This window comes from Hypanus sabinus, chromosome 22 (assembly GCF_030144855.1).
Source record: "Hypanus sabinus isolate sHypSab1 chromosome 22, sHypSab1.hap1, whole genome shotgun sequence".
NCBI classification, from domain to species: domain Eukaryota; kingdom Metazoa; phylum Chordata; class Chondrichthyes; order Myliobatiformes; family Dasyatidae; genus Hypanus; species Hypanus sabinus.
The window spans coordinates 49,749,187-49,775,071 of record NC_082727.1 but is presented as its reverse complement, the minus strand read 5'-3'; the positions used below and the strand labels follow the sequence as shown (position 1 = coordinate 49,775,071).

General features: G+C 37.0%; 1 protein-coding gene across 2 annotated transcripts in view; it reads left to right on the top strand.

Moving 5' to 3' along the window:
* Positions 1-23,874, top strand: part of dock1 (dedicator of cytokinesis 1) — a 549,009-nt gene extending 525,135 nt beyond the window's left edge. For both annotated transcript variants that reach the window (XM_059947697.1, XM_059947695.1), the window contains 6 exons: positions 1,563-1,700; positions 8,745-8,890; positions 16,212-16,410; positions 17,490-17,628; positions 21,322-21,464; positions 22,912-23,874. In XM_059947697.1, coding sequence (XP_059803680.1) covers positions 1,563-1,700; positions 8,745-8,890; positions 16,212-16,410; positions 17,490-17,628; positions 21,322-21,464; positions 22,912-23,004 — 858 coding nt within the window. In that variant the 3' untranslated portion in view covers positions 23,005-23,874. The remainder of the gene's footprint in view (positions 1-1,562; positions 1,701-8,744; positions 8,891-16,211; positions 16,411-17,489; positions 17,629-21,321; positions 21,465-22,911) is intronic.
* The last annotated feature ends 2,011 nt before the right edge of the window (positions 23,875-25,885 follow it).

Genomic DNA, 25,885 nt, shown 5'->3' with positions numbered 1-25,885 from the left:
ATACTGCTCAAATCATTTAATTTCAGTCCAATAATACAATTATAAAACTATAAAAATTGCATTGAGAAATGAACAGAATTTGTTAATAACACAAATTTAGAACATTAGGCTGAAATTAACCATTGAAAATATAGTAAATCAATCTGGAAATGTATGAGCTTACATTAAGCACTTAATTTTAAAAAATGACTTTTTATCCATTTATATAAATGAACAAATATCAATAATTAGCCAGGATGCTTTACTTAATAGTAAGTGTAAGAGAAGTAAAACTAGATGAGGTAGCATTAAAAATCAGTCTCTGGACTCAAAGTGAAGTTTAACTTAATTTTTAAAAATTAAGATAAATAGAAACAGGAATAGTCATTCTGTCTTATGTCAAAATGTTGGCTTATATTTTACTTCAAGGTCAGTTTTTTTTTAATCCATCCATATTCCTTGATCCCCCTGAAAATACATTGACTTATCTTGAATGATGTCAATACTTGGGCCTCCTTAGCTGTTTGGTTTAGTGAATTACAAAGATTCACTTCCCTCTAGTAAGACTGTGTCTCCTGGTTCCAGGCACACTTCTTGGAGGAATCCCCATCAACCCTATTAAACCATAGGCTTGTTAAGGCACTGAAGAATAAGTATCTGGAAGTATTTTAACTGTATTAATAAATTGTGGGTATTCACACATTTGGAATGTCAACTGGTTAGTTTCTCCAGGTGTTGATTTAAGCCAATTAATCTCAGCTAGCATCACCACTCAGTATTAATAAGTTCATAATCTACTCCTTTGATGCTGTTTCTGATACTCTACAACCTCAAGATCTTGTTTAAACTACAAAGAACAACAGCTTTGTTAACAAAACTATCTGTTTTGTCCTTTGCAACTTTGCACATCTCCACCTAGGTCTCACCCCAGCTGCTCCTGAAATTTTCATCGAAATTTTCATATTGCGGCTTGATTTATCCCAGCTGTTCCTTCGCAATTTTACTTGTATATACTTCAATTCATCCAATACGCTTGATAATGTTTTTGGACTGGGTGCAAAATGCACTAATTTTCTGAACTGCCAGAGAGCTTAAAATTTTTCTTCAAATTCCTTTCTAAGTCATTTGTTCAACATCTTTAATGAACCTGAGTTTTACTGTTTAATTTAGAAATCCTCCTTGACTGTTTAATTTATTAATCTGATGTAGTTTATGGATTTATCACCAAAAATATGCTTTTTAAATTAATTTATCTCTTCTGAGTAACTTTTTAATAACTGAAAGTGACTTTAAAAAAATTACAACTATATTTATTGGCAAGCACTAATTAGACTTGTGTATTTTCAATACAAAGTATGATTAATATGATTGGAAGGCAGAGTAATTTTGGGGCTGGCTTATAAAGCATTTTTATTCCAAGCTCAACATGAATCATAGTCATTTGATCAGCGTTAGATGTAGTTCACTCATGAAATTCCATTACCTTCTGCTTTTGGGATAACCTTCATTGAATCTGACATAATGTTCTATAGTTCTGTATTAAATTCCATATTTTTGTCATCTTGGCCATTGTCATTTTCTAGATCCCATTCCTTAGTGAGGGTGTCCGAATTCACGGTGAGAAGGTAACAGAAGCATTGCGGCCTTTCCATGAGAGGTTGGAAACCTGCTTCAAACAGTTGAAAGAAAAAGTGGAGAAGCAATATGGAGTCAAAACTTTGGTAAAACTTTTTGTTATATATTGTTCTCAAGAGTAAATTTAATGCAAATGTTTTCTTTTTCCATATTAATTTTCTCATATCTTTCTTCACTGAAATAATTGATTCTTGCTGGGTACAGTTCCTAACTTCCAATGCCTTCCAGAATAGTTGCCAAGTAATCTTTTATTTGAGGTAAAGATTAATTTCACCTTGATAGGGGGTAAAATTTCCTGACCAATGTCAGTGTTTCCAGCCTGGTTATTGAATACCAATCCCAGGCAGAACGGAGTTGCAATGGTAGGCTTACTGTCCTGGAAAATTAATTCTGAGCTCTTGTTCATCTATCCACAGATGTTGCCAAATTTGGTAAATATTGTAAACACAAAATATTCTGCAGATGCTGGAAATCTTGAGCAACACACACAAAAAATGCTGGTTGCTGCCTGACTCGATGAGTTGCTCCAGCATTTTATGTGTGTTGGCTGAATATTTTAAGACTATTATTTCTGTTTTGCATTTTTAGATTTCTCAGAACATTTTCTTTGCATTAGTGCACTTTTATGCTCCTTAGTTAAGATTCTCTGATGTCAATTATAGCACTTGAATATCAATATATTCAGCATGAATTAGTTGATATTAAGGTGCTATAATTAGTATCAGAGAACCCACTGAGCCATTGAAAAAACCCAAATACTTCTGTAGTTGTAGATCAGTAATCTGCTATATTAATTCTTTTTATCTTTTGACCATTAGCCCTCTTGGTGTTCCCACCACTTTATGATCCTGCATGTCAAAGGGGAGAATGGTGACAGAAGTCTCAAAGCTTATATCTGCCCTAGGGAATAATATAAAAATGATAAACACTCAGCAGTGGAGCAGTACCCATGGGGGGAAAGGAATTGTTTACACTTTGGGTAAAACCTCACATCGCGTTTCAGATGGAGGTGGGAGATGATTACAAAGAGGAAAGAAAGAGTGGTGAGATAGGTGATTGACTGGTAGATTGGAAGGGGAGAAGGGTCATGGCCAGATAGAGCCGGGTGTTTTTGCGATTTGGAGGCAGTTAGATGATAGGTAAAGACAGGAAGGAATGGAAAAAAATGCTGATGTCATCTTGGCCATTGTCATTTTCTAGATCCCATTCCTTAGTGAGGGTGTCCTAATTCACAGAGGGAAGAGGAATGTAAAGGTGGAGACAGCTTCTGGGGAGTGATATTTAGGAACACAAATGCAGCAATCTGCTAAGGAAGGAGATAATGAGAATGCTTAGGGGAGTGATAAGCAGATGGGACCAGACATGGGAGGAGAGGGTTTTGGTTAGAACAGGGACAGGTTAGTGAGGGGAATACAAAATGTGATGGGGGTGTGTGGAGAACCCCATCCCCACCTCTTTTTCTAATCCACCTTCAATTTCCCCATTTTTGTCCCCTTTCCCATACCTCTACATCCCCTATCAGTTTTGCTACCCTACCCCCCCCGCAGTTCCATCCACCTACTACCCACACATTTTACCCCCCCACCGAATTTCCCTACTCCCTATCTAGCCTCTAAAGGTTCTCATTATCACCTTCCTTCAGTAGTAGGCTCCAACACTGGTAGCTTTTGTGTTCCTACCTGTCACCCCAAACTCTCCTCCCCCACCTAGCTTTGTTTCCTTGCCTGCCTTCACTTGCCTCTGCCTCTCAACTCCACCCTTTCCCCCCACTCCCAACCCCAATCTGGCTAAATCTACCTGTCATTCTCCACTATGCCTCAATTCTCCAATCATCTGCTGGCCAGTAAGGAGAGGAGGGCAGTGGCCAGTATAAAGAGGAGAGTCTCCTCCTGGCCATCTGCCCTCTCCACTCACAGTCCTAGTGCAGAGATTCATTCTGAAACATCAGCATTTCCTTCCCTCTTCCCATGCCCCCCAACAGAGTTTGTCTAGAAGATTGCTGCTTCATATTCTCTTATATCGCCAGCGTCAGTCTCAGTGATTCACTTCTGTTGCTAAGTAACTGTTTTTTAAATTGTCACCATAATGGGGTACCGGAGCTGTAGAACTTCCCTTCCACTTAGGAACAAGCAAGTGTACTTTGCCTTTGATATTTAACGGGCCTTTGTTGGATACAGCAACATTAATACTTTTCTGAACAGTAAAGTCTGCAGATGCTGGCAATCCAATGCAACACACACAAGGTGCTAGAGGAACTCAGCAGGTCCGGCAGCATCTATGGAAATCAATGAATGCTCAATATTTTTCGGCTGAGATCCTTCTTCAGGACTGAAAAAGAAGGCAGTGATGCCAGAATAAAATGGTGGGGGTGGGGGTAGGAGGATAGCCAGCAGGTGATAGATGAAGCTAAATGGGTTGGAAAGATAAAGACCTGGAGAAGGAACCTAATAGGAGAGTAGAGTGGACCATAGAAGAAAGGGAAGGGGTGGGAGACCCAGGGAGAGGTGAGAAGTGGTAAGAAGCCAGAGTGTGGAATAGAAGAAGAGGGAAGCAGGAGGGAGAGGGAATTTTTTTTTTTACCAGGAGAGGAAATTGATATCCATGCCATCAGCTTGGAGGCTATTCAGATGGAATATAAGCAGTTGCTCCTCCACCCTGTTGATGACATCATTTTGGCACAAAAGGAGGCTGTGAATTGATATGTCAGAATGGGAATCGGAATAACAATATTTGCCCACCGGGAACAAAGTGGCCATTGACTATACATTGGGCAAACCAAATTCATAATAATATGGTGACATACAAGGAAGTTATATTTTAAAGGAATAAAGCAATAGAGGAAAAATACTATTAATCCAGAGAGGAGACATACAAAATTTCCAAAAACTCTAATGAAAGCAGTTTAGAATTCAGTAAAGGATTTCAAATGGAAAAAATGAACTATTAATTCCAATTAAGACTTGAGAAGAGAATAATAAAAATTTGTGGTGTGAAAGATTAAGCTGTAAGGCCATCTGGTTTATAAACAAATGCATATGAAGATTATTTATTTTTCCAGGGAGCAATGTGATTACAGTCATTTTCAGTTTGAATAGTGCCGCTCTGGGATTTGGGTGGCAAATCACACTTGTAGAGATGATGCATTTTCCATGTCAGATACACAGTGAATGATATTACTCTTCATGCACATCTGGTAAAATCATTCTGTGGTGCATCTATTGTTAGCCTTTCTCAGAACAACCTGATTTTAATAGTACTACTTGATCTGCAGCAGAATGATGTAAAGGAAGCCTCCTTAATCATGTCTTGTCATGGTATTGGAAATCCATCTCGTGAATTTCCTCATGCTCATCATACCTCTGTGCCAGGACAAAGATACAAATCCCCAATTGTGCACAGTTCTCATATTTCTTGACCACCCATTCCATCCTCTGATTTGTCAACCCAACCTACCTACCAGCCTCCAGGCTGATCTACAACTCCTCTTGGAACTGGCCACAATCCTTTTAGGCACCCATCACTTGAAGCCACTCCCTGACAACCCCATATTCCCTTGGCTGATTTACCTAACATTTTGCTTTGGGTGTGTCAGTTTAAATACATAATGCTAATTTAACAGCCTCAATGTCTTGGGCTACAGATATTAACGTTTTCAAGTGATAAATCTACTTTCAAAGTGGTCATTGATGCCGTGCAACAAAGTACCTATGTAGATGACAAACAATTTCTTGGTCTGCATATTGGTTTGATACTTAATGCTTCTATCTTGCAATGTTTGGCTTCAGTAAATTTGAAGTATAACATTAAAAAAGCAATGCAGTCCTTCAGCCCTGTTTGCCACCTTTTCTACCCCACCTCACATTACACAGCACCCCGTCCATCACCCACCGCTCCCACAGTCTGATACCCAAACCCTGAGTTTCAACTGTCAGCTAACCATATTCATATTAGCTTTGTTCTGATATGCTTAAAGCATGGCAAGAAAACATGAATAACACTAACTACAGCTGGCTGTACATAGGCAATACTATGGAAAGTCTAATCTATATTGCTGCTTATTGAGCAACAGTTTCAGTTGTTGCTCCTGTTTAGCAATATTTTCTTGTTTTGAGCAGTATAATGTTTTTCCCTGTTTCCACTGACAGAATAGTAAGCAACCAGATAATTCATAACAAGGTAAGGAGAGTTTTTTTTATCTCAGTAATTTGTTACAGGCTGAAATGCATTATCTTATAAGAAGCTGGAAGCATTTATTTCCAACAATCAAGGAAATTGATATGTACTTGAAAAGAAAATATTTACAGGTTTTGCAGAAGGAGCAGGAGAACGGATGTTATCTGTAAATCTTCCAAAGAGCTTTGGAAGCACAACTAGCCAGATGGACCTCTGTGCTACATTACTCTCTGCTTTTAAGTATGCAGGAGCATTATTGAAACAAAAAGGGGTTTCAATTTTCACCCCAGTTTTCATTGATACTTAGAAACATCTTGGGGAACTGGGAAGAAACGTGTATCACTGGGCTATAAATTCTATACATCATGAGATAACTAAATATGGTATGCATACAAATATGGTTCATTGTGTCCATTAGCGTAATAGCAATTCTACTTTATTCATAAGTATTAATCATTATATATTAATGTAAAATTAGCTATCAAATGACAAGAATTATTTATTTTTAAAGCATAGAGTAACAATGCTGCAGGTAGCAAGCAGCTTTTTTTTTTTACAAGTACATGTGGGAAAGTTTGTGATTCATAATATGTTCAGTAAGTCTCAAGATTTTTGATAAATGTCTAGAAGTGAACAGTGTAGCAAGTAATGTGTTTAAATTTGTGCACCAGCAGTGTGCACAAACAGCAGTGAAGTTAATCAGTTTGTTTGGTAGTACTGTATTTACTGTAACAGACTTTTCACCAGAAGTCAAACTGTTGGAAGAACTCAGTTGATTGAGCAACATTCATGGAGGACAAGGAATTGTTGATATTTCAGGTTGAGACCCTACTTCAGGATTTGAGAGTAGAGAGGAAAGATAGCCGGTAAAAAGAGTAGGGGATGAGACAGGAGCCAGTAGATGATAGGTGGACCAAGAAGTGGTGAATGATGACAGGTACATATATGGAACCAGCTGGGGGAAGGACAGAGATGGGGGACAGAAGCAGGTGGGTAAAAAGTGATAAGGAGAATAAAGAGTGAATGTGTCACTCAACACTGTCTCCTAACTCCAGACCTCCCTTTTCCCCATCTGTCCATCATACCCCCCCACCCCCAAATCACCTGATTTCACCTATCATTTACCAGCCCTCTGTCACATCCTCAGGGTGGATTTTCTCTCTACATTCTCAGTCCTGATACATGGTCTTGACCTGAAATGTTGATAGTTCCTTACTCCCTGAATATGCTGGGTTCCTCCAACAGTTTGATTCTTGTTCCAGCTTTCAGCATCCCTCAGTCTCTTGTGCTTCCTGTTCACCAACAAATGGCACCAAAGATGCTTTTCTGATGAGGCGGACTGAACCTTGGTTTAAAACTTGCAATAATGATGTAATTCTAAGAAACTTACCTACTTTACAAAGCTCCTTCTCCAAGAGTGTATATTGTCTAAGTTCATGTGGTAGTCAGAGATGAAAAGAGATCGGTTTATATCCTTTTTTCCTTGATTCCTGATTATACTGTTAAAACATATTCTCATAACTTAAGGACTGGAAACATAACAAAAACTGCTTCCCATCAATCTACCTTACTGGCTGAGATAGGGAGCCATAATCGTAACAAGACTGATTGCCTAATACATTCTCTTGAGAGTTATAATCTATTCCAATTTCACCAGCAGTCAAAAGATATATATAGGCTTTATTGATATATGATGACTTATGAAGCTCGTAACATAATGTAAAGTATAGGATATAGGCCCATCGATCCTGCACTGCCATTCAATGGGATCATAGCTGATCTCTTGATAAGTTACTACATTATGATGTCAGATCTTGTGTCTGGATCGAGAGCTGGTGAGATTAAGTCAAGCATGACTTAAATATAATATAGGCTAACCTTTCTTTTCAATATGTAAATAGAGCTATATTGAATGAGCAGATATCTTTCATATGACAGCAAGTTCACTTTTTCAACTAGATTTCAATATCCATTCATGTTATTTCTGTTGCCAAGATCAAAAATCCCCATGAACAAAATAAGATACAATCCCTTCCCACAGGTCACAAAGTACATTACTAAGTTAGCATTTGGGTGCAACAAACTTCTTCAAATAGAATGGAACAAGGTTACACATCATTACTTAAGTAAGACAGGCACTTGAAAAACTTCTGGCTGAAAATGTTATATTTTTTATTTTTCAGAACTACAGCTGTAGACAAAATGTACCATGTCTCTCACATTTGCTCAAATTTAGCATCATCAATGAATCATGCAAATAGATAATGTTTCTATCTTTCTGAGATAAACTGGCACTTCTTGTTCCTCCTCCTATAGACAGCTAACAGTTAGGGAAATGACAAGAACATGATAAAAGGATTCAATAGCATTGGATAAGGTGAACTATTTCCTCTAAGGAGCCTGGAAGAAGACATCAAAATCTTAAAAATAAGAACTTGAGCATCCAGGTCACTGCTGCCAAACTCATGGTCAGATGTTCTTAAGGATTTGACCAGCAAGTCACATTTGGTGATAGACATTGAAGACACCCATCCATAAAGCATTCTGGTGTTGCTTTCAGTGTTTTTTTTCCCCAAGTGCTTCATCAGAGTGAGTAGCAGATTGCATTCAGTGAGGTTTGATTCAGTATGTTGTGGTCTGTCCTGCAACCCAAACACAGAACTTAGGCTGTCAAAGCAAACTTCCATTCCCAGCTAGGTTTTGTGGGTCATAATTCCCTGCAGATGGCAGCCTCCAGATTGATAAGCAACCAATTTTGATGTAGAAGAAAATATTTAAATACTGTAGTGAATTAAAGAGCTTAATTTTGAGTTTTCTCATGTTATTGAGCAATGTTCAATTTGTTTGGAATAGCTGCATGTAACAGGATCATGTTTATTCTTGAAATACCATTAACATTATGTTTAAATATATTCAAAAGGTGATCTGTTTCTACAAAGTAATTCTTGTACTCTCAGGCTGAGACTCTGGATGAACGCAGAGGAAGTCGGCCTCGTTCAATGGTACGTTCCTTCACAATGCCATCAACTCCAAGACCTCTGTCTGTTGCATCAGTCTCCTCCATGTCATCTGACAGTACCCCGTCCAGGCCAGGTTCTGATGGGTATGTTTTACAATTAATGTGATCACATTATATTATTTGTCAAATTTCTCAGAAATTAGTTGGAGCAGGAAATTGGTGAGGTCACCTTATAATCCAAGGAATATAAATGCCTTGAATTATTGTGTCCTATCTCATATCCATTGATCTAAGAAATACAAGCTCATTACCAAAGTCTGGGAGCTTGATGGACATAACCATAGGAAATAAAGATGGGAATTATTTTGTCCTGCTTCATCCATGCATTCTGAGGTAACAAAGCCTAATGTCACCTGAGATCACACTTTTCCTGTAATCTGCACATGATTATATTAAAATAACCATATACCATGAACTGCAGTGATCCTATAACTGATCCTTCTAAAACATTGTGAAAAGGGGATAATTAAAGCATTAGAGGTAAAAGTTAAACCAATAATGTGTGGGGAGAAGGTTAAATAAAACAAAACAAAATAGTTAACAGCTGTAACATAATAATCATTTTTTTTTTGCCAATAAATCCCTTTTGTGAACATTTATGGATAGCCTCTGTAGCTTCAAGATACACACCAATTCCATAGGTTCTTCATTTGCTATTCTTATAACTTCAAAACAAAATACCAGATATGTTAAATACGATTTTTTTTTTTAAAATACACGTTGACTTTGCCCGACTCTATAATTTATATGTTCTTAATTACCACTTGCTTAATAATCAATTGTAGTATTTTCCCTACTGACATCAGACTGGTTAGTTGTATCCTGTTTTCTTACACCCTTTTTTATTAATAATCAAACATTTGCTACCTTGGAACTCTGGAATCAATGGAATTTTGGAGATTTTATTATTTGTTAAAAACAAACTACAAAATTGGATGATTGTTAAGGAATGAAGCATTAGATAATTTTAGTACTAGCAGTAATAAATTTGGAACATATTGATAGAAGTGATTAATGACAAGCAAAACAGTTGTTGAAGACCACCAGAGAGAGATTTTAAAAAATTGTTTGATAATAAGAACAGCAGAATTGATACTACAATACGAGCACTCTATAAGATGCGCAAATGTGCAGATCCTACATTGTGCATTTTATTTAACAATTTACCAAAGCTGGTTAATAACCAGTACTTTAGTGACCACCCAGAATGTAATGATCAACACAGTAAATTTTGATTGTATTAGACTTTGGGCAGCAAATCCTGGACTCTGATAAGAACCTTATTAGGAACTAATTGTATAATTGGAACATAATAATAGTAAGTTACTTTGCATCACTAAGAAGTGAGGAACATACTCTATTTTCATTCCACACATTAGTTTTCACAAAGAGGACTAACAATGGTCATAATGTTACACATTTCAAAAGTAATAAATGAGACCAAGCAATTTTAGAAGCTCTGAAATCTTAATTCTAATCTGCTGAAGTATTACTGAAATAACAAGCAAAAATTAGTTTGATTTCCTAATTCCTACTCATAGTAACATACAGTGCAGTAAAATGGCCACGATCATCATGAAGGATCCCACACACCCTACTCATGGAATGTTTGTTCCACTCCAATCAGAGAGGAGGCTACGTAGCATCCACACCAGAACCACTTCACTCAAAAACAGTTACCTTCCCCAAGCAGTAAGGCTAATGATCAATACCTTCACCCACTAATCCACCCCATCACCACTACTTTATTGTCCCCTGTCAAAGTCACCCTTATGTACCAACATTACAGTGCCTAGTGTCACTTCATGCACACACAAAAAATCTATGTATATAAGCTACAGTTGAAGTCAGACGTTTACATACACTTAGGTTGAAGTCATTAAAACTCTAGGTTTAACCACTCCACAGATTTCATATTAGCAAACTATAGTTTTGGCAAGACGTTGAGGACATCTACTTCTTGCATGACACGAGTAATTTTTCCAACAATTGTATACAGATTATTTCACTTTTAGTTGACTATATCACAGTTCCAGTGGGTCAGGAGTTTACATACAAAATCAAAAGAAATCAGCCAAGACCTCAGAAAAAAAAAAATTGTGGACCTCCTCAAGTCTGGTTCATCCTTGGGAGCAATTTCCAAACGCCTGAAGGTATCGTGTTCATCTATACAAACAATAGTACACAAGTATAAACACCATGGGACCACGCAGGCATCATACCACTCAGGAAGAAGACACATTCTGTCTCCTAGAGATGAATGTACTTTGGCACGAAAAGTGCAAATCAATCCCAGAAAAGCAGCAAAGGACCTTGTGAAGATGCTGGAGGAAACAGCTAGACAAGTATCTATATCCACAGTAAAACGAGTCCAGTATCGACATAACCTGCAAGGAAGAAGCCACTGCTCCAAAACCGCCATAAAAAAGCCAGACTACAGTTTGCAAGTGCACATGGGAACAAAGATTGTACTTTTTGGAGAAATGTCCTCTGGTCTGATAAAACAAAAATTGAACTGTTTGGCCATAATGGCCATGTTATGATTGGAGGAAAAAGGATGAGGCTTGCAAGCCAAAGAGCACCATCCCAACCATGAAGCATGGGGGTGGCAGCATCTTGTTGTGGGGGTGCTTTGCTGCAGGAGGGACTGGTGCACTTGACAAAATAGATAGCATCATGAGGGAGGAAATTATGTGGATATATTGAAGCAACATCTGAAGACATCAGCCAGGAGTTAAAGCTCGGTCACAAATGGGTTTTCCAAATGGACAATGACCCCAAGCATACCTCCAAAGTTGTGACAAAATTGCTTAAGGGCAACAAAGTCAAGGTATTGGAGTGGCCTTCACAAAGCCCTGACCTCAATCCAATAGAAAATTTGTAGGCAGAACTGAAAAAGCGTGTGCGAACAAGGAGGCCTACAAACATGACTCAGTTGCACCAGTTCTGTCTGGAGGAATAGAACAAAATTGCAGCAACTTATTGTAAGAAGCTTGCAGAAGGCTACCCAAAGCATTGGACCTAAGTTAAATAATTTAAAGGCAATGCTACCAAATTCTAACAAAGTGTATGTAAACTTCTAACCCATTGGGAATGTGATGAAAGAAATAAAACCTGAAATAAATCATTCTCTCTGCTGTTATTCTGACATTTCACTTTCTTAAAATAAAGTAGTGATCCTAACTGACCTAAGACAGGGAATGTTTTCTAGGATTGAATGTCAGAAATTGTGAAAAACTGAGTTTAAATATATTTGGCTAAGGTGTATGTAAACTTCTGACTTCAACTTATATATTTATATTGATGGTGTTTCTTTTGTTATAGTGTCCTTTATCTTATAGTATTTTTTGTGGTGCACCAGATCTGGAGTAACAATTATTTTGTTCTCCTTTTCACTTGTGTACTGGAAAGACAGTAAACAATCTTGAATATTGAATTAGTGTAATAATTGTTGATCATTGGTTGTATAGTTTGAATTGTGAAGCAGTTTTGATTTGTCAACAAAACAAAACTGGTTTTAAAAATCCTGTTGGTTGAAAGTAATAAATCATTTAAAAAATTTGTAAGTCATAAACAATATAGCCAGAGGCTAATCAGATGTGATTAGAAATTAAGTCATCCAGTAGTATGGAAATACATTTATAATGCTTATTATTTTTCCTAAGCAATTTATAAATAATTTATTGGTTCAGATTAATATGTAATTTATTTCTTGCATCTTCTTTTGGTTAGCCATAATGCTTTGATCCATATCACATAATCAATAATTATTCCAATTTAAAATTCTGCAGTAGTTTTAAATCATTGTGGTGTGGAGGATGAACATAAATGCTTATTTTACTTCAAAGAAATAATTTTATTTTTTGATATTCTAGTCTGTCATAGTCATAAAACACATTAGAATGTATTATAATATCTTAACATACATTTTCTGAATTGAAATATTGTCATGTATTTTACAGAGAAATGGTAGCACTTAATTTATATGTGTCAAGAAATTCACAACAGCAGTGTGGTAACTTCCTACAAGGTTAGATTTGTTTAGAGGGAATCCATCCATGAGATCAGGTGCAGGGACAAATTTAAAATGGAGAGGAATAATTGTATTAAGTATTACAGTGTTCAAATTAATTTAGTTTACTTAAATGCTTCCAATTGGCTTTAAATTTTTTATAAGTACAGGGCTCATAAAAGGCACCCTTCACCCTTTGGATGTATTTATGTTTTATTGTTTTACAACATTGAAACAGTGGATTTAATTTGACTTTTTGGACACAGGTCAACAGAAAAGCTCTTTTGTGTCAAAGTGAAAACAGATCTCTACAAAGTGATTTAAATTAATGACAAATATGAAAAAAAATAGTTAATTGAATAAGTATTTACCCTCTTTAATATGACACACCAAATCATCATTGGTGCAACCAATTGTTTTTAGAAGTTGCATAATTAGTAAATGGAGATCACCTATGTGTATTCAAGGTATTTCAGTTGATTGTAGTAAAAATACACCTATATGTGGAAGGCACAACTGCTGGTGAATCAGTATCCTTGCAAAAACTACACGATGAAGACAAAAGAACACTTCAAAAAACACGACGTAAAGGTTATTTATTGAAAAGCCCAAGTGAGGAGATGGATACAAGAAAATTTCGAAGCCACTAAAAATCCTTTGGAGTACAGTTCAGTCAGTTATCAAGAAATGGAAAGAATACGGCACAGCTGTAAATCTGCCCAGAGCAGGCTGTCCACAAAAACTGTGTGACCATGCAAGGAGGTGAGGGAGGCCACCAAGAGACCTTAGAACTCTCTGGAGGAGTTACAAGTTTCAGTGACTGCACATACTGTCATGAATCCCATGACCAGTTGAAAAGGACCAGCAGAAACGGAACACACCTGGAGGTCTCGTTTACTATAAATTAAGACTATATTTATTACTACTATGAATTAATATCATTAAAACCAGATAATATGATATAGGTTATAAACTATAGTTTATAACCTGTATCATATTATCTGGTTTTAATGATATTAATTCATATACCATAAATGAGTATATATCCATAAATGTAAATGTATAATTTATATATCCATAAATGAGTGTGTGGATACAAAGATAATAGTCCCGGAGGTAGATATCGGTCTTACGGTGTCAGGTAAGTTTAAGCAGTTCAGTTCACTTTGTGTTGCGTCTAATTGAGTTGATGTTTACGTTGGCAGCCTTAGACGTTCTTGCTTCCGAAGTCTTTAGAGTCATTTCGTGTGAACTCCACACAGACACAGATGGACAGAGCCTCTTCTAGGGAACGGTCTACTAACTCACGGCACGGGTTCACCACCAGCAGACCCCCACAGGCAAGCTCTTACCCACACTGGTAACCACAGGTCGAAATTAATCGGTCTGTGGCCTCCACATTCGTGGTGGTCTTAAACTCCACCAGTGGTTTCTCGGGTAGCTTATGCAATTCTCCCTCGTCTCCTCTGCCGTTATCAGACCAAAAGCCTCAACTGTTTATAATCCATTCGAAATTCCAGCCGTCCATTAGCTCAACTGCTCTGAGCTGTTACCATGGTGACTTCCCAGCTCATGTCTCAGCTGGCGCAGTACTCTCTCTCTCAAGGTCACAATTAAAAGTGTTATCAAAGCCAAGTCAGAGTCCTCTCTCTCTCTTTTTAATTGCCTCCTTGTTCATTAGACTGCTGAATTTTCTAGCAGTGTCTCACCTGCGTGACAATTTAATACCTGTTATCCGGGTGCTTCACCAGTCGCAGCTTTATGGGAGAGTGGCAAAGAGAAAAAAACTCATGAAATCTCAAGCTAGAGTTTCCCAGAAGGCATGTGAGAGACTCTAAAGTTAGTTGGAAGAAGGTCCTATGGTTTGATGAAACTAAAATTGAGCTTTTTGGCTATCAGAGTAAACACTATGCTTGGTGTAAGCCAAACACCACACATCATCAAAAATACACCATCCCTACCTTGAATCCTGGTGGTGACTGCATCATGCTTCTCTGTGGCAAGCCTGGAAGGCTTGTGAAGGTATAGGGTAAAATGAATGCAGCAAAATTCAGGGAAATCCTGATGTAGTCTGCAAGAAAACTGCGATTTGGGAGAAGATTTGTTTTCCAGCAAGACAATGACTTCAAGCGTAAAGCCAAAGCTACACAGGAATAGCTTAAAAACAACAAAATTAAGTCAGAGTCCAGACCTCAATCCAATTGTGAATTTGTGGTTGGACTTGAAAAGGGCTAGTCACTCAATCTCCATACTATCTGACAAAGCTTGAGCAGTTTTGTAAAGAAGAATGGGGAAAAATTGCAGTGTTCATTTGCTGATAAAGACCTATTGACACAGATTGAAGGCGGTAATTGCCATCAAAGGTACATCTACTAAATACTGACTTGAAGGGGGTGAGTACTTATGCAATCAATTATTTTGTTTAGTAATTGTAATAAATTGTGACCAATTTGTATAAATTTGTTTTCACTTTGACACAAGAGTCTTTTCTGTTGATCAGTGTCAAATAAGCCAAGGTAAATTCACTGTGATTCAATGTTGTAAAACAATGAAACATGAAAAACTTGCAAGGGAGGCAAATACTTTTTATAGGCATGTTATCAAGCTATTAAAATTTTTGAAATGCAGGAGTCATGGACTATTAGGCTGTAAAATTTGTTTTTGACATTTCTCTTAGAGGCGTGTTTTGGCATCAGAAATCTGATGAGGTTTATGTCAGGAAAGCATTGATAATGAGAATTTGGATGGCTGCTTCAAGGAGACCCATTCAAGGGAGTCATGGATTTAGCAGATGGTTAAGCAGCATGCTTGTGGGCGAAGTCTGGCCAATATCACCAGCAAAAAAATTATTGAGAACATTAAAATGGAAAATTCAAACAAAGTACTGACCTCATTAGGTTTTACATTCTTTTCAATAAAGAAAGAATGTCATAAGTATTTTAATATCCAGATTGCTTAACAAAATTATTTAGATTATAGATGCTGCATTAGAAATTTACAGATTCCATGAGAAATACATTTGCTCCAGAAAATAGATTATACTCTGCTCATTTTTTTTCATCTAGCAAAACAGGCTCTTCCGGCCCAGTGAGCCACGCCGCCCAGCAACTCACCTATTTGACACTAGCCTAATCACAGGACAATTTACAGTGACCAATTTACTTATTAACTGGCATGTCTTGGGAAAGTGGGAGGAAGCCAGAGCACCAAGAGGAAACCAAGGCGATCATGGGAAGAATGTACAAACTCCTTGCAGGCAGTACTGGAATTGAACTCTGAAATCTGACACACTTAGCTTGTAACAGCACTAGCCACAATACTACAATAGCACCCTTAACCAGTTATAACAAGTTTATTTATACATTTTCCTTTGCTCAATATCATTTATTTTAGATTTATTCTAGAGCCTCTTCTCCCAAAGAAGATGCATTCAAGATCTCAGGATAAATTGGATAAGGATGATTTTGACAGGGATAAGCGAGAGAAAAAGAAAGAGAAAAGGAACAGCAAACACCAAGAAATGTTTGACAAAGAACTTAAAGCAACTGATACTTCCAGCCAATCTACAGAAGCAGTGATTCTCTCTGAAACGGTAATTGCATGATAATTTGTGAACTGAGTTTCTGTCAATTACTGTATTAAATAACTCTTCTAAATATTCACCGTTTTTTCTGTCTATTTAAAATGCAGCTACTGTGAGCCATGAAATAATTAGGAGCTACTGCTTTAATGACTGCAAGAAACATTTAGCATTGTACTTTATAAGTACAGATGAGGCAACATAGCATTAAAAATCTGAACAGTTGACATTGAAAAATGTTATGCAAATTGCTATTGAAAATTTTCATCTTGGAAAAACTCTCTCTACATTTTGAGTAGTAAACTACCTAACATCCTAACCTCACATCTGATCGTCAATGAAGGATAATGGATTTGCATTCAGTGTTCACAACATTATGTTTAAAAGTACAGATATTTAATGAAGAAATTCAGTGCTTAAGTAAAATGCCTGAAAAGTAACTAAGAGCATGGCAGTGGTCAGTTATTGAGAAATTAGAAAAAATAGCAAGTGGACGCAAAAGCAATATCACAAAACATAAGAGATTCAGGATGAGTATTTAATCCTTTTGATGTCTTAAGCTAGGTACATTTCAAAACAAAATTGGTAAGGTACCCGGATCAAAACACACTCATCCAGTTACTCACAAGTCCCATTTAACCATTGTGGCCAATTAAGCTCTTACTACTAGTAATAATTGCTATTTTCACCCTTTGTAGCAGTAGAAACCATGAAGTTAGAAACGTATGGATTAAATTAGCATTTGATTCAGTTGCAATCAAAAGATAGTTCAATACCAACAAGTTAAAACTTCAGCTTGTTTTTTTGCCTTCCTTAGTTTAGAATACTAGAAATGCAACATTCCTTTTACTATTCTCACTAAAGACATCAAAGTTTGGAATATCCTCTCTGCCCAGCCCAGTCCCTTGCCCATTTATAATGTGAACTAATGCTGCTTTTACATGAATTGATATGATAATATTAAGTTGGCATGAATCAGAATTGATCCTTAAATTCTCACGTGACAACTTGCTCATGATTTGTAATAGAAGTTGACTCTACTAAAACTGTAGGGCTTTTCATGATGGCACAACTTGCCTCTTCCTTTTCAGATCAGTCCATTACGACCACAAAGACCAAAGAGCCAAGTGATTAATATACTGGCAGCTGATAGAAGGTTTTCTGCATCTTCAGCATCAAATCCAGGAACTCCCAGAACTAAGTTGTCATTTGCCTTACAACCTGGCCTGAGTAAGTACTTTACTGTAAGTTCAGAAACAATTTTTATGAAAGTAAGTTTTTTTCCCATGTGGGGTTTCAAAATCAAGATGGTTTAAAGTGAGAAGAACAAATTTAAAACGGGACGGAAGAGTTAAGTTTTGAACACACTGGGAGGTCAGTATTGGAATCAAAATGCCAGAGGAAGTGATAGAATCATATGCAATTAAAATTACTAAGTAACATTTAGGCAGACACTTAGAGAAGTCATTAAACATATGGCACTATTTCAGGTAAATAGATTGATGGTTAAAAAGCTCAGCATGGTTGTGGTGGCAGAAGGGCCTGTTTCTATGCTTTATAAATCTGTGGTTCTATTGTTTCTTTGGAATGTTCAATTATGTATCAAACTTCTAGCTAGTGAGTGGGGAAATTGCCTGGAATTAGATTGCGTTGGGTATTCAATTCAGTATTCTATTTAACACTGTACTTGCCATGGAGTTTAACATGATAATATCCATTTCCAAGTCCTTTTGCATCCCTTTGCAAGATGTAACTAGGTGACATCCTGACATATGTTGTGCCTGCACATCTGACATAGAGTAGACCAAGTTGTCCCAGGAGCAAACATCTTTACATACTCCTAGTGGAACTAGATCTTCAGACAACACACACAAAATGCTAGAGGAACTCAGCAGAGCTGGAAAGTTGACTGGTGAAAGAGATATAGGGCTGGAGAAGGGGAAATTGGATAGGAGAGGACAGAAGGCCATGGAAGAAAGGGAAGGGAGATGAGTACCACAGGGAGGTGATGGGCAGGTAAGGTGAGAGAGGGAAATGGGAATGGAATGCTGAAGGGAGGAGGCAATTACTGGAAATTTGAGAAATTGATGTTCATGCCATCAAGTTGGAGATTTCCAGAACGGAATTTAAGCTGTTACTCCGACAACTTGAGTGTGACCTCATCGCAGCAAAAGAGGCAGCCATGGACTGTCATGTCAGATAAAATAAAATCCCAGGTTGTTTATATATCAGCAGAAATTACAACATCAGTTGAATAGAACAGGTTCTGCCTTCTCCAGCCTTTTCTCTCTTTCACCAATTGACTTTCCAGCACTTTACTTCACCCATCACCTACTACCTTGTATTTCTTCTTCCATCCCACCTTCTTACTCAGACTTCATATCTTACCCTCTCCAGTCCTGATGAAGGGTCTTGGCCTAAAGCATCAACTGTTTACTCTTCTCCATTGATGCTACCTGACCTGCTGAATTCCTCCAGCAGCTGCAGATGTTCTCTTGGTTGTGTTAAAACAGGATTTTACCAGTTTTATGTTAAAATGGTATCCCACTAAATTGAGTCCCATACATAGCTTCTACCCTTCAAGCCCTCAGGAGCCCTAATGCCACATTCTTGATCGTCAACCCAAACACATCTACAATTCCTGACAATTGTATACTGCTAGGAAGTCCAGGGCAATATGTCCCTGAAAAAATGAGGTGCCCATTGGGCAAGTGCCTTGGACACTACCAATATTTGATGAAATAGTCTTTGTCACACAATAGCTAAAGACCATCTAGTGTGCCCATTGGAGCATAGCAACATGTATAGGTCAACAATTGAAAGTGTAATGTTAACAAGTATTTACTAGAACTTGGGATCTTTCTGAATGGATTAAATCCAAAATCAGCATGAATTCACTGCATTCACTTAAATGAAACAGTTTGAAGAGCAATAGGAAGATAGTACACAACAACCATAGAATGTACAGTAGACTAGGACTGTAGAAAAGAAATACAGATTTGTTGGAAGTGTTTGGAGTTGTGAGCAGTACACAGAGTAAGAAAATAATTCCGTTGGCACAAAATTACCACAGCCTAAAAAAAGTGGGGGGGAAATCTGCACAAACTATTCTTGCTTTAACTTTCAAATGGGGCAGAATCTATTACAATTTATATTTTACAATCAGTGTTAAAATTGATTTCTTGATGTTAATGCTGACTACACAGTGGCGATTCTATTAAGTACACCTGCTCATTAATGCAAAAATCTAATCAATCATGTGGCAGCAACTCAGTGTATAAAAGCATGCAGACATGGTCAATTGGTTCAATTATTATTCAGATCAAACTTCAGAATGGGGAAGAAATGTGATCTAAGTGACTGACTGTGAAATGACTGCTGGTGCCATATGGGGTGGTTTGGGTATCTCAGAAACTGCTGATCTCCTGGGATTTTTACATACAGCAGTCTCCAGAGTTTACAGAGAATCGTGCAAAAAAAACAACAAAAAAATTCTAGTGAGTGTCAGTTCAGTGGGAGAAAATGCCTTATTAATGAGAGGTCGGATGAGAACAGCCAGACTGGTTCAAGCTGATACGAAGACAATGGCAACTGATAAAAACGTGCTAAAACAGTAGTGTGCAGAAGAGAGTCTCTAAATGCACATGTCAAACCTTAAACTGGATGGGTTACAGCAGCAGATGACCACAAACATACAGTATACTCAGTGGCCACTTTATTAGATACCATAAAGTGGTCACTGAGTGTTGTTACTGCCTGCATTGTCTTTGAATTCTGTACATTGGGTAGGCAGACAGAATTAGTATTAGATGGAAAACACATTGCCCAGGGTTGTCAGTGAATGATATGTTAGCAGGGTAATCATCAGTAAGTTGCATATCACTTATGTCTTTGAAATTTCATTTGAATTATTTTTTTTATAAATTGGATACACTTAATATGTCCACCAGTTACTCATGTAATACTCCTGCAGCTTTACCTGACGCCTCTTGCTGACATTTATCCTGGAGGTGTAGATGCCATGGCTGTTCTCCCAAAGTAGAACGGTCTGTGAGTGATGGCTAGGTCTCAAAGAGCGGATCCCGAGACCTTGTTCTCAAGTTCATCTTTTGTTCGTTCTTGGATATCCAAGAACGTCGCACTGCTTGAATTCATTGAAAAGAATTTCAATTTCGTGTCAGCAGTCCCTTCATGTATGGGAGGCAAAACAATTGTACATTGTTATGTGACATTATTTCTTCATAAAGTAGATACCATGTTTGTACCTGCATGGAAGGAATAAAAGTTTTTTTTTATTTTAGCCATAGGTATCAGACATTTAGGAATGGCTCTAAAGGATTTAAATGGTAAACCACTAACCTGCACAATTTCCAACCAAGGCCAGCGACCCCATTCAAATGAAATATACACAATTTTAATATGTGCACAATATTAAAATAGTGTGAAGAAATGTGGAAGAACGCATGTTTTTTTTCTAGCTTTATGAAAATATTTATTTCACATTTATAAAGGAACAATTCTAGTGCTTATTAATAGTTACTTTTGTACTGTAAAGACAATATTTTATATGTTGTATATGGACATCCACATAAGAAATTAGTCAAAATTAATCAATTTAAAACATTCTGAATTATTTGGTTTTGTGGCTCATGCATCTGAAGGTAGTTTCCGACAAAATTACCTCAGAATGGTCACCAATGGAAGTGAGGGCAATATTGATAGAATATATATCCAGTAACTTTACCATTATGAGGCCAGGACTAATAATGCAGGATGAGTTCATTTTGAAGCATGACAGCTTGGGAGGGAGTTTACATTAAATTCATAAAATAATCTGGAATCTAATAAAACCTGGGGAAAAAAGTTAGAATTGAATGCATCCTGATGAAAATTCCAACGTTATTTCAACCTGTTCGTTTCTAGGTATGGAGTTGAATGGTGCTGTTACTTCTGAGCAGACTGGAATACCGCCTCCTCTTCCCATCAAAGGCAACACTAGTGATTATGGAACTGTGACTGATAGCCAAGAACTCGCCACGCCAACCACACCCCTCCCTCAAACCAGGGTAACTACTGATCTATAATTAACCAGCAGGACAATTCTCCTTTCTTATTAAAAGTATTTCTATATATTCTGAAAAGTTTTCTTTTAAACTCATAGACCACTTTTGGTCAATAGACTGATGCCAAACAAATAGTCTCAATGTCACAGCCTAATTAAACAAGAAGAGTAGTAAATTACCAAGCTCCTTGTGGCTGATCAATGCTGCTGCCAACTGTTAATCATGCCAGTACCCATTGTTTTGAATTCCTTGATCTGTCAAATATTTGTGTCTCTCTCTACTTTAAATACCCCTAATGATCTGGCCTCCACCACCGATGTCAATGTAGAACTTCAGAGATTCACTGAGAGGAAGTACATGTGCAATACTTACATTCTAAAAACGTAAAACTTATTGTATATTAAACTAATAACATAAGAAAGCAGCAAAGCAGTTTGTTAACCAGCAATTTTGCCACTAGCCTTTATAAGTGAATTATCTAAATTAACATTTTTGTGCTAAAAATGTATCACCTGATAGAAGTGGAATATCACTTGGTCTGCTAAGTGTTAAAGTTAGTGTTAAAGCTGCACTGTAACAGTTAAATTTCAAGCATTTCTGCATGGCAGTTTGCTCATTTTGATCTTTTAGACTATTTGGCTGACTATATCAAGCAATTGCATATTCCCTTACTGGTGAGCTGGAGATATTTCAAACTAAGCAATGTAAGGATTTGGGCAGAAACATGCTTAATCAGGTATATTAAAAGGGAATGAAAGGCTGATTAAGTGAAATAAGGAATATATTTTAAAAAACAGAAATTAAAACTTGAAGGAATGAAACTCCTCATTTCAGTGTTCGATTTTCACTGACAAAGTGGCAATATTTAGTATGCATACACAAATAAACATAGCAATATCAAAGTATCCACAGAATTTCGATATTGAAACCAAAAGTAAAATGCTGCTTTTGCCCAACCAATGTGTGGTATAATTCAGAAATCAGCTTTTGAATTTGTATTTTTAAATACATTTATCTCTAGTCTTTTGTAGTTATGGTAATATTTGCACACAAGAATTGTCACACCATGTTAAATTCTGATCCATTGTTTGTTTACTTATTGAGATACAGCACGGAATAGGCTCTTCAAGGCCTTTGGGCTGTGCTACCCAGCAATCCCCCAATTTAATCCTGGCCTAATCATAGGACTATTTACAGTTACAAATTAACCTACCAGCGGCGCACCTTTGTGCTGTGGGAGGAAACCCGCACGGTCACAGGAGAACATTCAAACAGCCGCAAGAAGAAAAACAGAAATTAATACCATCAATGATTTGAAATTGCCAATAATCTCCAGTGTGCTGGTACACTAGCATTAAATGTATTGTCTACTCATGATTAAAGACTCAAAGGTCACTGCCAGAAATGCTACATAAAAATAGCAGCTCACCAAAATTATTCTTTCCAACAGGGTCCTCCTCCTCTGCCAAGCAAGACACCACCTCCACCTCCTCCAAAGTCAGCTCGAAGGCAAGCATCTGTAGATTCTGGAATTGTACAATGATGCTCTGATACTGTATTCACTCCCAAGTCTGGCTCATAGAATTCAATTCCAAAAGGCAGGAATTTCAGTCATTTCCATTCTTTTCTCTTTTCAGCAAAGAAACTGTACTAAATAATTTACCCCATTTTTACATACGATGTCAGCAATTGGAATTATTTTCTACAGCAGTAGGAGAAAACCACTTTCTTCACCTACAGATTCTGTTGCTGTAGTAAATGTTAACTTTGAGTTAGCTTATAAACAACTGTAAGTTAGAGTGGAAACTTCTTTTGTGGAATAAATATTGAGAAGATTGCCAAGTGGATGACATTTCTGCCATTTGTTTGGAAACTGATTTAAAATCACTCTTGCATTAGAAGCACAGGAATATATTACTTGCTTTATGTTTAAATAGCTTTTTGACAATTACTTCATTCTCAGATACAGAGATTTGCTTACTTTCAAATAAGACGGGTAAAATGATCAAATTTCTGCTTTGTTCATGGGGTGTAATCATTATGTACAGAAGTTTGTATATATATATGATGCTGAAAATTTTAATACTTGTTTTATGGTGTCAACTTTTCTTACATTGGCTTAGTATAATTCTGCAAATGAATTCTTTATACTAACAGCTTTTAGATTTTGAAGCTTACCGACTGTAAACTATTGTATTTTTTATTTGCTAAAGATCATGTTTTAGATTTATTTAATAGGGTCAAACATGGGAAATGGAATATGCCAAGTAATGCTAACTCTTTCTTCAGTTTTTTAATCTTAATCAATTCTGAACCACAATTTTAACATTTTCTGTAATAATGGTAACCATGAATCTAGATCATTCATAATTCACAACTGACTCTATAAATAAAGACAAAAATATTAACAGTTTCAGAGTTTGAAATATTTATTCTTAAGTAGATAATATTTACTTTATGTGCCATTACGCAGAAAAAGCACAACTGTTACTCTAGTACTTGTGAATTGGAAAATATTTCATAATTTGAGAAACCCTATATAGAATGATTCCAGTCTTATTATCGTTCACTTACCTAGTATGTTGAATTATGTTTGTTTTCCCCAACTATAGAGCCTGTATTACTGATATGTACATAAGTATACCTGCAAAAGACAAGTAATTTTATGTTCTCTAAATATAAAATTACGTGGACCTATCAGCTGTAAATACAGTGGCATGCAAAAGTTTGGGCACCCCAAGAGATTTGAGCTCTCATAACTTTTACCCAAGTTCAGACCTTAATTAGCTTGTTAGGGCTATGGCTTGTTCACAGTCATCATTAGGAAAGGCTAGGTGATGCAATTTTCAAAGCTTTATATGGTGGCATGCAAATATTTGAGCACCCCTGGTCAAAATTTCTTTTACTGTGAATTGTAAAAATCATTCAATACATTGACAAAGGCAGTAAGTGCATATCTTCAGGGGTACAAATTTCAAATTATTACCTCAATTAGCAAATTTAAGATTTTTTTTTATACAGGTAGTCCGAGTTACGAACACCTGACTTACGGACAACTCATACTTACAAACTGAGGAAGGAGAATGCCATCTGCTATTTTAAGTTGTTGCCGTTGACACTGAGTGTGTAACTTTGTATTTGGCTTAAATTTTTCTTAGCAAGATTCACCCTGACCTCCCCCCCCCCCCCCTCACCTGGTTCCGGTTGGCTGGTGGCACAGTGAGATCAGCGCCAGGCTCAAGAATGAGTTCAATCCAGTGATAGACAGCTCCCATGCCAGGTTGATGTCAAGCGCGCAGCTCGACCTCTTTTTAAAAAAAATACCACCCCCAGTTTAAATTCCCATGCGGAATATTGTGAAGGAGCAAATACCCAACCCCAGCACAGCCCCCACTTGTCCCATTTAACCTGTCTCAGTGCAGTGGAGTTTAGGAGCCGGGGAATTCAATGCAGTGGTCCTTAGGACCCAGCGGACTTAGCCGCCCGCCATGTTTCTGTTCTGTTGATGGGAAGCAATCATGATTGAAAATAAAGTGGAAATAATAAAAGCATTTGGAAAGAGATTAAATGTCATCAGTCATTGGAAAAGCATTAGGCTACAGTCGGTCAATGATTGGAACAATTTTAAAGGATAAAGTGGGAATAATGGAGCATGTGAAAGGCCCTGCCCCGATGAAAGCTACAATTATTACTAAGCAACGCAGTGGTTTAATTATTGGAATACATGTGTTTCTTAAGTGTTTTAGATGCATAGAAAGGTAACATATATACTAAGACAAATGTTTGACTAACTGACGCTAAATAATACTGGATGTACTTGTTCCGACTTGCATACAAATCTGACTTTAAAGATGGACTCAGGAACCGAACTCATTCGTAACCTAGGGTCTGCATGTACAGGAATATAAAAAGCTTTTTGCTTGTCTTAACAGATTCATTCAGCCAGTGGATTTAAAATGATATTAAGTATGGGATAATTTTCAAGTTAAGGCTCAATTTACAGTCATGAAACCGAAATTATTAGAATTTCATCCTTTGTTTAAGTTTCTGTTGGAAGAAGTTAGTATATCACAAGTAAAATCTGTGAAAGAGCATAATTGTGTAAGGTTTTAGAATGCGGTATTTTTAGAGATAAATTGTCCTGTAAGTTAAGTGTTAATGAGTGAAAATGTAGGACTACAGTGTAAGTTAACACTGGCAAACAGTGTCACATGAACATATGTTATTTTAAGCAACTGTTACAAGGTGTTATTTTAATTGCTCAACAATCTGTGGAGAGGCAAGTTAAGGAAAGTGAGTAATTGTGAAGTTACAGTTGACATTTAACATGTCCCCCAAATAGGAAATGCAGAGTGTTTTAGTACTTATATGAATTTAATTCTGAAAAAGACCAGTGTTTTAACAAATTTTGAAAAAAATGTGGA